Source organism: Oncorhynchus keta, chromosome 24, assembly GCF_023373465.1.
Source record: "Oncorhynchus keta strain PuntledgeMale-10-30-2019 chromosome 24, Oket_V2, whole genome shotgun sequence".
In the NCBI taxonomy this organism is placed as follows: Eukaryota; Metazoa; Chordata; class Actinopteri; order Salmoniformes; family Salmonidae; genus Oncorhynchus; species Oncorhynchus keta.
Genome location: NC_068444.1, coordinates 25,391,856 through 25,406,212, shown reverse-complemented (window position 1 = coordinate 25,406,212; position 14,357 = coordinate 25,391,856). Strand labels below are relative to the sequence as shown.

Here is a 14,357-nt window from a genome sequence, read left to right as displayed (position 1 = left end):
GTGTATACTGACTTCTTCATCCATACTGATGCGTATCAAGGTAGTGTAGTGAAGGTATACGATTTATGTAGTACAATAGAGAAATCATGCACAATGTAGCCTACACAATCGCAAAGCACGTGAAATATATTCACATGTGCACTGCACACAATCTAGTTTCAGAAGAAGATCATCTGCAGGCAGCAAGTGTGTGCAGTTCTCAGCTGGTTTTGGCATGGAGCAGCTCACAGAAGAATGACATCGGTAGCCGGTAGGGTAGGAAAGACGTTTCAACCTATGATATCTAACAGTAAATGCTAACTAAGACAACAATGGGTATGCAAATCAGGTATTTAAAAAGTTTAGTCGGAAGTGTTGGTTAATAGGCTATTTGTGATATGCAATTGTCATCATGCGCTGTTTGCATCAGGGGCGTAGACGTGGAAGTGCCTGTGTGGCCCATCCAATCAGATTGATGTGGTTTAAAAATTGTTGTGGACTTAGACCATCACATTTTTGTATTTTATTTCTATTTTAAGTATGATTTTGAGAGTGAAAATCTGAAAAATCTATAGGAAAACACATTTTTAAAAACTGTTAAACATAGGATTTTCCACACAGGGTGACTTTCCTTCGCTGGGCGGGTCGTTTGGGAACTTTTGGGGAAAATTAGAGTATACCCTTTTCTCCAAGCACCACTACACCACTGCATAGGGCCGATGGAAAGACAGCAGTCACACACAGCATGGTGTTAAATCACCACTACACTACTGCATAGGGCCGATGGAAAGACAGCAGTCACACACAGCATGGTGTTAAATCACCACTACACCACTGCATAGGGCCGATGGAAAGACAGCAGTCACACACAGCATGGCGTTAAATCACAACTACACCACTGCATAGGGCCGATGGAAAGACAGCAGTCACACACAGCATGGTGTTAAATCACCACTACACTACTGCATAGGGCCGATGGAAAGACAGCAGTCACACACAGCATGGTGTTAAATCACCACTACACTACTGCATAGGGCCGATGGAAAGACAGCAGTCACACACAGCATGGTGTTAAATCACCACTACACCACTGCATAGGGCCGATGGAAAGACAGCAGTCACACACAGCATGATGTTAAATCACCACTACACCACTGCATAGGGCCGATGGAAAGACAGCAGTCACACACAGCATGGTGTTAAATCACAACTACACCACTGCATAGGGCCGATGGAAAGACAGTAGTCACACACAGCATGATGTTAAATCACCACTACACCACTGCATAGGGCCGATGGAAAGACAGCAGTCACACACAGCATGGTGTTAAATCACCACTACACCACTGCATAGGGCCGATGGAAAGACAGCAGTCACACACAGCATGGTGTTAATTCACCACTACACTACTGCATAGGGCCGATGGAAAGACAGCAGTCACACACAGCATGATGTTAAATCACCACTACACCACTGCACAGGGCCGATGGAAAGACAGCAGTCACACACAGCATGATGTTAAATCACCACTACACCACTGCATAGGGCCGATGGAAAGACAGCAGTCACACAGCATGATGTTAAATCACCACTACACCACTGCATAGGGCCGATGGAAAGACAATCACACACAGAATTATGTTAAATCACCACTACACCACTGCATAGGGCCGATGGAAAGACAATCACACACAGAATGATGTTAAATCACCACTGCATAGAGCCGATGGAAAGACAATCACACACAGAATGATGTTAAATCACCACTACACCACTGCATAGGGCCGATGCAAAGACAATCACACACAGAATGATGTTAAAGGATAAGCAGTCCATAAACTCAGACATAATAAGCCAGTAGGTCCCAATCATAAGAATACAAAAACACAACCATTAAGCATTTCCCAATTGAAATACACAACTATTACTTCCCATTGAAAAAAACATTCATTAGAATCATTAGAAACCCCCTTTGCAATTATGTTAGCACAGTTGAAAACTGTTGTTCTGATTAAAGAAGCAATACAACTGGCCTTCTTTAGACTAATTGAGTATCTGGAGCATAAGCATTTGTGGGTTTGATTATAGACTCAAAATGGCCAGAAACAAATAACTTTCTCCTGAAACTCATCAGTCTATTCTTGCTCTGAGAAATGAAGGCTATTCCATGCGAGAAATTGCCAAGAAACTGAAGATCTCGTACAACGCTGTGTACTACTCCGTTCACAGAACAGCACAAGCTGTCTCTAACCAGAATAGAAAGAGGAGTGGGAGGCCCCGGTGCACAACTGAGCAAAAGGACTAATACATTAGAGTGTCTAGCCTCAACTGGCAGCTTCATTAAATAATACCTGCAAAACACCCGTCTCAACGTCAACAGTTAAAAGGCAACTCCGGGATGCTGGCCTTCTAGGCAGAGTTGCAAAGAAAAATCCATATCTCAGACTGGCCAATAAAAATAAAAGATTAAGATGGGCAAAATAACACAGTCACTGGACAGAGCAAGTCTGCCTAGAAGGCCAGCATCCCAGAGTCGCCTCTTCACTGTTACAACATTAATTAACAATGTCTTCATTGTATTTCTGATCAATTTGATGTTATTTTAATGTAGAAAAAATAATATTTTCTTTCAAGGACATTTCTAAGTGACCCCAAACTTTTGAACGGTAGTGTATGTAGCATGCTAAAAACACAGAGCCTAACTCTAGCTAGCTGCTAGGAGGATGTCAAGCCATTGGAAGAGTGGGTAAGTGATTGACTTTTTCCCCTCATATCGTTTTTCGATGGCTATACACAGCTAGAGATGCAGGTGTCATTTGGTTAGCTAGCAAGAACGTCAACGAATGTTTTCCAGTTAGCATATCTCTTGCGCATGCCAAATTCACTCTGGCTATCTACTACGATTTCAGAGCACTTTCATCTGAAATTGCCAGAGCGCACCGCAGAACAACTGATGAATTTACAAAAGCACAACACCTGCTGAATATGACCGGTGTCAGCAAACGTAGACAAAAAAAGTGCTCTAGATAACATGTAAACAGTCTAACCTGCTCAGCTACGGCAAGTAAAATGGTCAGAGTGAGGTGTTCTCTCATTTGTGTCTGGAAGTAGCAAGCTAGCCAGTTAGCTTGGGTGCTTGGTTGGGACAAGCATGCATTGGAAGGTAAGCTGCAGAAGGATGAAGAGGCTACAATTCCCCATCATTTATCAGTGCAATTTTGACAGTCAACTAGCAGAAAAAGTTTGAGAGGGTTTATCTGATGTTCCTTCATTAGATTTTAGCTAATCTCGCTCTGGCTAGCATTAGTTGATATTGTTGTTGCTGATGTACATAACTGAGGGAGAGAGAGCCTTTTCATGGTTGTTTGATAAATAGGACTGTACGTTCCCACATGTAAGAGGACTACAGTGGTGTTGGCATATTTGCAGAAATCCATTCAGCTATATTTTGTGGCTTTTGGCGAATGTGTTCTATGGCTTGTTTGTATAAAAGCCTACTGTAGCTCTGATTGGCTATAGCGCACCAGTCTGTGTAGACTCCGGTTCTGGACAAAACAGATGTTTTTATTCAGTTTAATTTACTGCAGTGCCTATTCATTGTCCAGATGCATGGCTCCTTTCCCACACTACATTGCTATAGAATTTTCACAAATGCCTTAGTATATATAGTTCCCAAACATTCTAAGAATTTATGAAAATGTGAAAATGACCATATCTAAGTGGTAGCTTGTCAGAACATTTTTGAAAAGTGTCATTCTTCCTGGGTGTGTATATGAACATATTCTAATAAGATTTAGCAACAACATCCTCTTTGATAACACCTGCTGCAGCTGCTGAAAGCTAGCCAACAACAAAAGCTAGCTAGCTAGACCGTGGGAAAATTACTGCTCGCTATTGGCCTAGCTATTGGCCTTCAAGAAGGCAGACTCTTCCATACGTTTTTGTAAAATCGCTTCCACCCATTAAGTAAAAATGTGATTGGTTGATTCCACCGTCACTCCAAAATGTTGCCCTAATACAGTTGAATGGCAGATGCCTTTATCTCGTTTCTGATGACTTAGCCAATAGCTGACTTAGCTTGCTAGATTTATCTCCCCAGAGACTAGCAAAGAAAAATCCTGATAGGATATTTTTTCTCTTCAGTGTTAACCCTTTCATTTCCAATAAAAACTGAAGAGATTAAATCAGATCATTATTATAATCATTATTTTATAAATCCTTAGCCCTTCTCTGAAGGTGTAGAAGGCTCATTGTGCTCCACTGTGTTTGGGTTAGTAAGAATTTGTATAGTGGCTCTATTTGCCTTCAGCAGCATCTATTCACTATTCTGAATGTCTAAAGAAACCATATGTTGTTCTGAAATATGAACACAGAAATACTGGACATTTTGAACTCTTATTATGGTGGGGATTTGACAAAATTGCAATTATGAATTTTGAACTCGCATTTTTCTGGTCTCGGTCTTGACTCTGTCTGTGACCCCTCTTCCCCCGCCCGGTCTAGGTCCCCCCCGCCCGGTCTTCCCCTGTGACCCCTCTTCCCCCGCCCGGTCTAGGTCTTGACTCGGTCTCAGCCTCCCTCGAGTCTCCCTCGAGTCTTGGTCTAGACTCGGACTCGAGTGGTCTTGAAGACAACACTGAAAAGCAGTATGTTACCTTGATGATAAGAGTTAAAAGGGAAAAGCACAGGCTCTGTCATAACCGGCCGCGACCGGGAGGTCCGTGGGGCGACGCACAATTGGCCTAGCGTCGTCTGGGTTAAGGAGGGCTTGGCCGGTAGGGAGGTCCTTGTCTCATCGTGCACCAGCGACTCCTGTGGCAGGCCGGGCGCAGTGCACGCTAACCAAGGTTGCCAGGTGCACGGTGTTTCCTCTGACACATTGGTGCGGCTGGCTTCCGGGTTGGATGCGAGCTGTGTTAAGAAGCAGTGCGGCTTGGTTGGGTTGTGTATCGGAGGACGCATGACTTTCAACCTTCACGGGAGTTGTAGCGATGAGACAAGATAGTAGCTACTAAAAACAATTGGATACCATGAAATTGGGGAGAAAAAAAGGGTAATAAATAAATAATACTTTTTTTTAAAGAAAAGGGAAAAGCAGTAAGTTACCTTGATGATAGGAGTTAAAAGGGAAAGGCAGTAAGTTACATTGATGTTAAGAGTTAAGAAGGAAAAGCAGTAAGTTACATTGATGTTAAGAGTTAAGAAGGTAAAGCAGTAAGTTACATTGATGTTAAGAGTTAAGAAGGAAAAGCAGTAATTACATTGATGTTAAGAGTTAAAAGGGAAAAGCAGTAAGTTACCCTGATGTTAAGAGTTAAGAAGGAAAAGCAGTAAATTACCCTGATGTTAAGAGTGTAGAGGTTGTAGCAGTACCTTGATGTTAGGAGTGTACAAGTTTCTAAGTGAGGACAGAGCAGTGGACAGGCCCTCTGTGCTGTAGGAAACCCACAGCCCCTGGAGGATGGACGAGGAAACCCCAACCTTCTTGCTTAGGCCCTGAAATATAGACATAATTTGAGCTGTCACTGCTTTGAGTTGTGCTGTGTGCATACGAAAGTGTGTGTGTGTGTGTGTGTGTGTGAGTCTGTGTGCGTGTCTGTAGGCATTGTGGTTAGGTGAACCTTGAAGATGTGTGCTTTGAGGATGTGGTGTCCCAGTTCAATGGTCTGCTGTCGGTTCAGCTTGGTCTCCTGGCGAGAGAACCAGAAGGCTAGCAGGGTGTGGCCACTCCTACAGGGAGACAGGGAGGAACATAAACCATGAGATTCTGCACAAATAGTTAGGGTTAGTAGATAGTTAGATGTAATGTTGTTGACAGTTAGTTGAACATGCTTATTCCTGTTAATTCCCTAATGATTATAGGAAACGTCTAACCGTGATTTCTGGAAAAGCTAGGAATTTGGGGAATTTTTTGTAACTCTATCCAAGACTACATCAGTCTCTCATATAGTACCCACCCCCTACACACCAGGAGACCCATCCACCCACTGACCTGGGGTCACACAAGAACTTGGTTTTCTCCCCCTCCTCCCTCCAGATCAGCCACTCCCTGAAGGATGGGTGAACAAACATCCTGGTCCCGTCCCTCCTCTTGACCAGGAACATGGCTAGGTTGTCTACGCGCTGTGTGAAGTCCTCCCAGTCCAGCGTACCCTGCAGCAAAGAGGGTGAAACCAAGAAACTTATCTTCTTAGCTGTGCACATGCCCAGGAGCTTTGCTACGGCTGTTCTTTTTCACGGGCAGTATCGTTGCTATCCGGTATACAACTGCACATGCCCAGGTAGTGTTCGCATGGTGGCTAAGTGTGACATGTTTCACTATGGGAAATGCAAACGGTTCCCCGTCAGTGCAATAAGTGTATTTGCCTGCAGGGAGCCGGCATTGATAGCCTGGTAGATCTGTTCGTCAGTGAGGGGGTGGAGGGATGCCACGGCCACGTTGAGTAGGGGGAGGGCCCGTTCGAAGGACGACTGGGTAGGGAAACGCATGTTGCACTGCAGCAGGTACACCTCTGCCAGGTTGACGGGCACCACCTGGGATCAATGAATCAATCAGATATTTTCTATCAACAAATAAATCAATCAGTCAGTCAATCATTATTCTAGCATATTTCTTAGATAGGGAGTGCAATACAATGTTCTGTATAAAACATGTAAATGACACATACAGTGCCTTCAGAAAGTGTTCAGAGGCCTTGACTATTTCCACATTTGTTTACTTTACAGCCTTATTCTAAAATGGATTAAATAAAACATTTTCCTCATCAATCTACACACAATACCCCATAGCTAAAAAAGCGAAAACAGGTTTTTAAACATTTTTTGCAAATTTCTTAAAAATAAAAAAACAGAAATACCTTATTTACATAAATATTCAGACCCTTTCATATGAGACTCGAAGTGAGAACTCCAGTGCATCCTGTTTCCATTGATCATCCTTGAGATGTTTCTACATTTTAGCCCACCTGTGGTAAATTGATCTGATTGGACATGATTTGGAAAGTCACACACCTGTCTATATAAGGTCCCACAGTTGACAGTGTATGTCAGAGCAAAAACCAAATTGTCCTTCGAGGTCCGAGACAGGATTGTGTCTCCGCTTGGAGTTGGCCAAAAGGCACCTAAAGGAAGCAAGATTCTGCCTCCCTGGTGGCGCAGTGGTTAAGGGCGCTGTACTGCAGCGCCAGCTCTGCCATCATAGTCCCTGGGTTCGCGCCCGGGAGGTCCGTGTTCGACGCACAAATGGCGTCGTCCGGGTTAGGGAGGGCTTGGTCGGTAGGGGTGTCCTTGTCTCATTGCGCACCAGCGACTCCTGTGGCGGGCCGGGCGCAGTGTGCGCTAACCAAGGTGGCCAGGTGCACGGTGTTTCCTCCAACACATTGGTGCGGATGGCTTCCGGGTTGGATGCGCGCTGTGTTAAGAAGCAGTGCGGCTTGGTTGGGTTGTGTATCGGAGGACGCATGACTTTCAACCTTCGTCTCTCCCGAGCCCGTACGGGAGTTGTAGCGATGAGACAAGATAGTAGCTACTACAACAATTGGATACCAAGAAATTGGGGAGAAAAAGGGGTAAAATTCAACAAAAAAAGAAAAAAAAGAAAAAAAAGAAGCAAGATTCTCTGATCTGATGAAACCAAGATTGAACTCTTTGGCCTGAATGCCAAGCGTCACGTCTGAAGAAACCCTTGCACCATCCCTACGGTGAAGAATCTTGGTGGCAGCATCATGCTTTTCAGTGGAAGGGACTGGGAGTATAGTTAGGATTGATGGAAAGATGAAGTACAGAGAGATCCTTGATGAAAACCTGCGCTTGGGACCTCAGACTGGGGCGAAGGTTCACCTTCCAACAGGACAACGACCTGTACATAGCCAAAAACATGCAGGAGTGGCTTCAGGACAAGTCTCTGAAAGTCCTTGAGTGGCCCAGCCAGAGCCTGGACTTGAACCCGATCAAGCATCTTTGCACCTGAAAATATCTGTGCAGCGCCACTCCAGAGCTTGTATCGAATTGAGGCTGTAATCGATCCTTCTACAAAGTACTGAGTAAAAACCTATTTTTGCTTTATCATTATGGGCTATTGTGTAGATTGAAAAAAAAACGATTTAATCAATTTTAGAATAAGGCTGTAATGTAACAAAATGAGGAAAAACTCAAGGGGTCTGAATACTTTCCGAGTGCATTATATATACTGAACAAAAATATAAACGCAACATGTAAAGTGTTGGTCCCATGTTTCATGAGCTGAAATAAAAGATCCCAGAAATCTTCCATACGTACAAAAAGCTTATTTCTCTCATATTTTCTTCACAAATTTGTTTACATCCCTGATAGTTAGCATTTCTCCTTTGCCAAGATAATCCATCCACCTGACAGGTATGGCATATCAAGAAGCTGATTAAACAGCATGATCATTACACAGGTGCACCTTACAATAAACACCACTCTAAAATGTGAAGTTTTGTTTACATTTTTGTTTGGTAAAATTAAAACTAGGATAAAGAAAAATAATAAAGACAAGAATAAAAGCAAGGAAATAATGCACACTGTAAATTACACCCCCCATGCAGGCTTACCTTGTAGCTGGAGCTCTTGAGGACCAGGTACCCCTTCTCTATAAGGTCAAAGGTGAGTTTTAGGTACAGGTAGGATCCCTGGCTGAGGGCCTTGAGGTGGGCAGAGAGTTTGCCGAAGGTGGTGTTGTCCATCTTGCCGTTGAGAGAGATGTTGTTCTGTATCTCAGGACTGCTGTGGATGCGGTGCAGGATATAACCCTGTAAATCCTGGTCTATAGCATCATTTTCCTCCAGACCATCCAGAGAGATATGGTGGAATGGGAGCAGCTTGGTGATCTCCTATAGGAGGGAAGTAGGAGAGGATGAAGGGAGAAGGAGGAATGATGGATGAAGGAGAGGAGGAAGGAGGAGGAGAGAGGAGGATGCAGATGGATGGGAGAAGAAAGTGGGAGGAAGGGATAAATGGAGGAGAGAGGAGGATGAAGGGGGTTGGAAGACGAAAAGTGGGTGAGGGAAAGAGATGCGTGGGCAGTGTAACAAGATGTACAAGCAATCTTCCACTGATGTCAATCTATTGACAAACTCTATCAAAAGACAATTATCCTTGTTTGGTGTTAACAGTGTAATCTTGTATGTTTTTAATGGACACACGCTTAATGGAGGGGTAGAGGACTGTAATGAGTATAATGTGTCTACCTGTAATGTGGTCCTAACAGTGACCACCAATTTGAGCCAGGGGGGAAACTTGCTGATGGTTTTGCTGAGGAATGAGACGATGGTGTCTCCGTAGTCAGGCTTGTGGAACTCTGCCTCATTTAGCCCATCTATCAGGATGACCAGGTCTTCTTCAGAGGCAATCTTCCTCTCTGAAAACCACACACAGAGAAAAGAGTCAATATGGACCAAAAAACATGATTGCAAATGTTCTGCCTAATGTACTCTTGCTAAAATCAAGAATACATATGTGTTGAGGATCCCACCCACTGACAGAGTCACTAGGAGTAGAGACAGTTTTATCACCTTTGTAGAGAGCGTCCAGGGGTTCTAGGGGTGTCCCCCAAATGTCACCCTATTCCCTATATAGTGCACTACTTTTGACCAGAGATTCCCTATATAGTGCACTTCTTCTAACCAGGGCTTATAGCACACTATTTTTAACCAGGGCCTATAGGGCTCTACTTTTAACCAGGGCCTATAGGGCTTTTAACCAGGGCCTATAGGGATTTTAACCAGGGCCTATAGGGCTCTACTTTTAACCAGGGCCTATAGGGATTTTAACCAGGGCCTATAGGATTCTACTTTTAACCAGGGCCTATACGGATTTTAACCAGGGCCTATAGGGCTCTACTTTTAACCAGGGCCTATAGGGATTTTAACCAGGGCCTATAGGGATTTTAACCAGGGCCTATAGGGATTTTAACCAGGGCCTATAGGGATTTTAACCAGGGCCTATAGCAGAGAATTGTATCACCTTTGTAGAGGGCATCTAGGGGTTCTAGAACTCCTCTTCTGAAGGAGGCCAGGGGATCCTGAACACAGGAGCGCAGACTGAGCATGCTCTGTAGCTGTGGCTCCCTGAGCAACAGCTCTCTGTAGGCGATGAGCTGTGGCGAGCGACACAGCAACGCTGCCACGTTGTGGACAAACTCTGGCACCAGGCACGTGTAGGCGTTGTCCGCCTGGCAGTAGTGGTACGCCACCACCTGGGGGCGATAGAAAGGGGGGAGACATGGTAGGTCAGTAAAAGGGGGTGGAAAATATAAGACGGGTTCAGGTTATTAGGTCACACTGTAGCAAAAACATTTGAAAAAACATTTAAAAATAAAATGTGCATTTCTTATTGGACCAAGTCCAGGTCATTCTTCAGATTGGTGCTTAATGAACACGATCTTGTTTTCTATGTTTTGACAATCAGAATCAGGTTTTATAAACTGCCGCTGCTACAATTGATTTGGTGAGTCAACTAGTGAGTCAACTAGTTCATGGTGGATGATTGCAGTGTAATGAACATATTACGTCTCGTTTCTCTTTCCGTTTTTCAGCCAATAAATAATTCAGAGCTCCCTGCCGTTGAGAAAAGATGAATGTGAATGAGTGTGTGTTTAATTGCATGTTTAGACGGACACCCAGAGGAGTCAAAAGTCTAAATGATTATCCGCACAACACAGATGAGTAATCTCAGTGTGTTTCTCTATAATAATACAATCTCAGCACAGTGAGCACAAAGCTTTATAAACTGCCACGAGCAGATAATACAAAGAACAGATGGGCGTGAAAGAGGTAAGGAGAGAAAAATAAAATGAAAAAGAGGAGGAGAGAGGTAAAGTGAAGCAATTAGTAAGCTGCGCCACCAGCAAGGTGTGTCCAGCTCGGGGACTATGACAGTTGACGTGGACCAAGCGCCAGCCTCTGTTCCTCTGTTTCATCAAGGAAACCGCAGGGATAAAATAACAAATCAGGATAAAATGCTAATTGAGTCACAGAGGAATAAAACAGAGCTTAAAACAAAGGGAGAAAAGTGGGAGCGGGCTCAATTATTAATGCATCGAGTTAACAAGATATAATAGCTTGGCTGGGAAATGGCTTTCTGCAGGTATACATATTTCATAAGGCTCCCTGGCAAAGTTGTTTTTTCTTTTTTAAACACATCTGCATAATGCAGCAGGCTGGGGAGAGGAATGGGGCTGGGGCTGGGGCTACAGATGGCAAGGCGCGTCTGTCACCCCCATTTAGGGGATAGGGGAAGCTGGGGCTATGGTATGATGTGAGTAGTGTGGGGATTTAGGGAAGCCACTAAGCACCGCCTCACACATCATTCATATTTAACTTCAGACTAGACAGGTTCATAAATGTTAACACGTTTACTCCACTGAAAGAGAAAGAGTTGTTAGAAAGAATGTTTCTAGGCCAAACTGGATGTTTGCAATTAAAACAGCTAGCCTTGTGTACTGATGTCTCAAATATGCTATGAAACTGGTCCAAAATCCAGACTAGCATGTCACTTAGTATGAAGATGTGTTGGGCATGCATTCTAACTGGTCTGCTAGCTTGGCAATGAGGGTATAATTGTTATTGGAGAGTCATCTTTTTTTTAACCTGAGATGCCAGTCTCCTCATGGCCTCCTCCTGGCGTCGTCTCATTTCAGGGGTCCCGGGACAGCTGCCCCCTCCCAGAGTACCTGTGCTATAGGCCGGCTGGGGCTGAGTAAGGGGGAGCTCTCCATCTGAGAAGAAGCATAGAAGGAAGAGGATTTAACCAATGGCATGTTTGTCAAACCATTTTTATATCAGCTTAAAGGATCAATCTGCCGTTCCAACAATAGCAAAGCATGCACTCCACCTCTATTTGGTTCAACAGAAATGTTTTTTTTAGAAACTTTATTGAAAGCTGACTTGTTGGTTGTGGCCATTTTAATAGCACTCTCTATTCATGAGTATCTTAGCCTACGTTTGGGAGAGGCCTGCGGAGAGTCAGAGGCGATCTGTCTCATGCGCGTTCCGTGGCAGCTCAGCGCAACCAGACGAGAGATGATGGCTGTCTTGCCGTAGCCAATGTTGCCCACGACAACTACGCCGAGGTTGGGGATGTTGTTGCCTCTGTTGAGATGGGCATCGACCTCCTGGAATAGCCAATCACGGCCGGTGAAGACGGAGTCCATGGTGATGCTGGGCACCTCGAAGAGGAGGGGCTTCAGGGAGATGTCAGGTGGCCGGTATGGGGCAAACCGCACTGGAGGGGCAGGGGGAGAGAGAGAGAGGATGGACAGTTACAATGGTTGCTCTTTATTTTACAGAGAAATGCTGCTACTACATTAAGATAATGAGTGTGTATGGCCTATAGTGAGTCCTGACTGTCATGGGACTTCCTCCTACTGCTGTAATCACTACTGTAATCCCTACTGTACTCACTGCTGTAATCACTACTGTAATCCCTACTGTACTCACTGCTGTAATCACTACTGTAATCCCTACTGTACTCACTGCTGTAATCACTACTGTAATCCCTACTGTACTCACTGCTGTAATCACTACTGTAATCCCTACTGTACTCACTTCTGTAATCACTACTGTAATCCCTACTGTACTCACTGCTGTAATCATGTGTGACAGAGAAGGGATTCAAGGGAAATATTAATTTGTTTCACAATTGAAACCTGTATGTCCTAACACAAATACTATTATTTTTCCTCACTAGGGGGAGTCATTAGATAAACGTGTTGTTTTTCAAAGACTGTCTGGGCATCCGTTCATCTGAACAAGAGTAGTATTAAAAAACAAATGGATGTGAACTACGTTTGGACTAAAATATATGTCTGGAGATGAGAGAAGGACCAAATCAAAACAGGAGTTATTTTTCCTACTTCTCTTAATTTTACAGTTAACTGTATTATCTGAAACAACATCAGTGGAAATATGGACAAAATGCATGTTACCAGACATGTAACCAGATTAAAGTAAAGTAAACTTACGTGATTGGGATTGCCAGGCATGGTTGTTAGCAGAAGCTGAGACAAACAGAAGTCAGAGAAAATAGGAGGCAATGAAAGAACAGACAGGGTCATGGGAAGCATAACAGAATGGACGCTGGCAGCCGTGTGCAGTATGCTAATGGTGCAGAGCAGGGTTGGTGGTTAAAGGTCAACTACATTTCAATTCAGGAAATAACTGAAATTCCAATTCTAATTCCAATGAAGAACTGGAATATGGAACCGGCCCCCAACACTGGTACAGAGAGCCGCAATAGGAGATGGAGACTGCAGCATCAGATATCAACTAATATGATATAATAACATCTCCAGATCCATCTATTGTAAGGCAGTACACTCCCAGAAAGAAATATCCTGTGGTCAAGTGATATCTATCTATTGGTTTAGGGCAGGCGACACAGTACAACATAAATGCAATAGACAGACCATGAGTCAGGGCTGGGGAGAACACGTGTGATGAACAGTGTGTGTGTTACATAAGGAGCATCACAATATAATGAGCTCCAATTGCTGTTATTTATATAACATATTCCTTCCCAAAACGTACAAAGTGCTGGGCCAAGCATGTTTTACAGCTAAACCAATAATAATAATAATAATAACAAGTTGGGAAAAATGGTTGATGACTGCACAGTAGTGCAGTAGTATAGATATACCTGGGGAAAAACTACTTCCAATCTGTGAATATAGCCTGACATCAGCAACACCATATATTATGTATATACAGTCAACACAACTTGATAAACTCAATTTCGCTGAATCACCACAAACAAAAACCAACAATACACAAACATGGACACAGACAGAGACACAGAGACACAGAGACACAGAGACACACACTGAGCCTTGGCATAAAACAGTTGCTGGGATGCAGCAAACCAACGAAAATGTTTTCTGCATTGCCACCCTTCAATCGATCCTAAAACTGATTAATAAAATCTCATAGACTACGAAAGAGAGTCGTAGATATCAGTAATGGAAAAAAACAAACACCCAACACTTTCTCTTCACTGTGTGTTAGTTAGACCGGGCACCGGCCATAGCAGATGTCAATTAATACGGTGTCCTGCATTAAGTGGTGCTAATCTCATTAAGTGACTAAATGCCAGCGCCAATACAGGGCTGGCATTTAGTCTCTTCTCCCACTGTAATCACCTCACACAAGGTACTACTCAGCACTAGCAGTTGTCTATGGCAAAGACCATTACGCATTAGGCCTATTAGCTAAGTCATAGTGCCTCTGCTGGTCTGCTGAAGGTGATAAAATCCTAGAAACATGGCTGCCATGTTGTGAGCAGGAAGGAGGGAGCGGGTCTATGGGGGGTGCTGTATCTGGAGCTGCATCACTTCCTGCATAGACAAGGCTGTGAGAGGTAT

The 14,357-nt window shown here is 43.8% G+C and overlaps 1 protein-coding gene across 1 annotated transcript in view; it reads right to left on the bottom strand.

Moving 5' to 3' along the window:
* tanc2b (tetratricopeptide repeat, ankyrin repeat and coiled-coil containing 2b) overlaps positions 1-14,357 on the bottom strand; it is a 133,088-nt gene that overhangs the window by 22,439 nt on the left and 96,292 nt on the right. Inside the window, 9 exon segments of the mRNA XM_052478001.1 lie at positions 5,354-5,476; positions 5,602-5,710; positions 5,973-6,133; positions 6,347-6,514; positions 8,554-8,832; positions 9,190-9,359; positions 9,965-10,196; positions 11,590-11,717; positions 11,942-12,223. Coding sequence (XP_052333961.1) covers positions 5,354-5,476; positions 5,602-5,710; positions 5,973-6,133; positions 6,347-6,514; positions 8,554-8,832; positions 9,190-9,359; positions 9,965-10,196; positions 11,590-11,717; positions 11,942-12,223 — 1,652 coding nt within the window.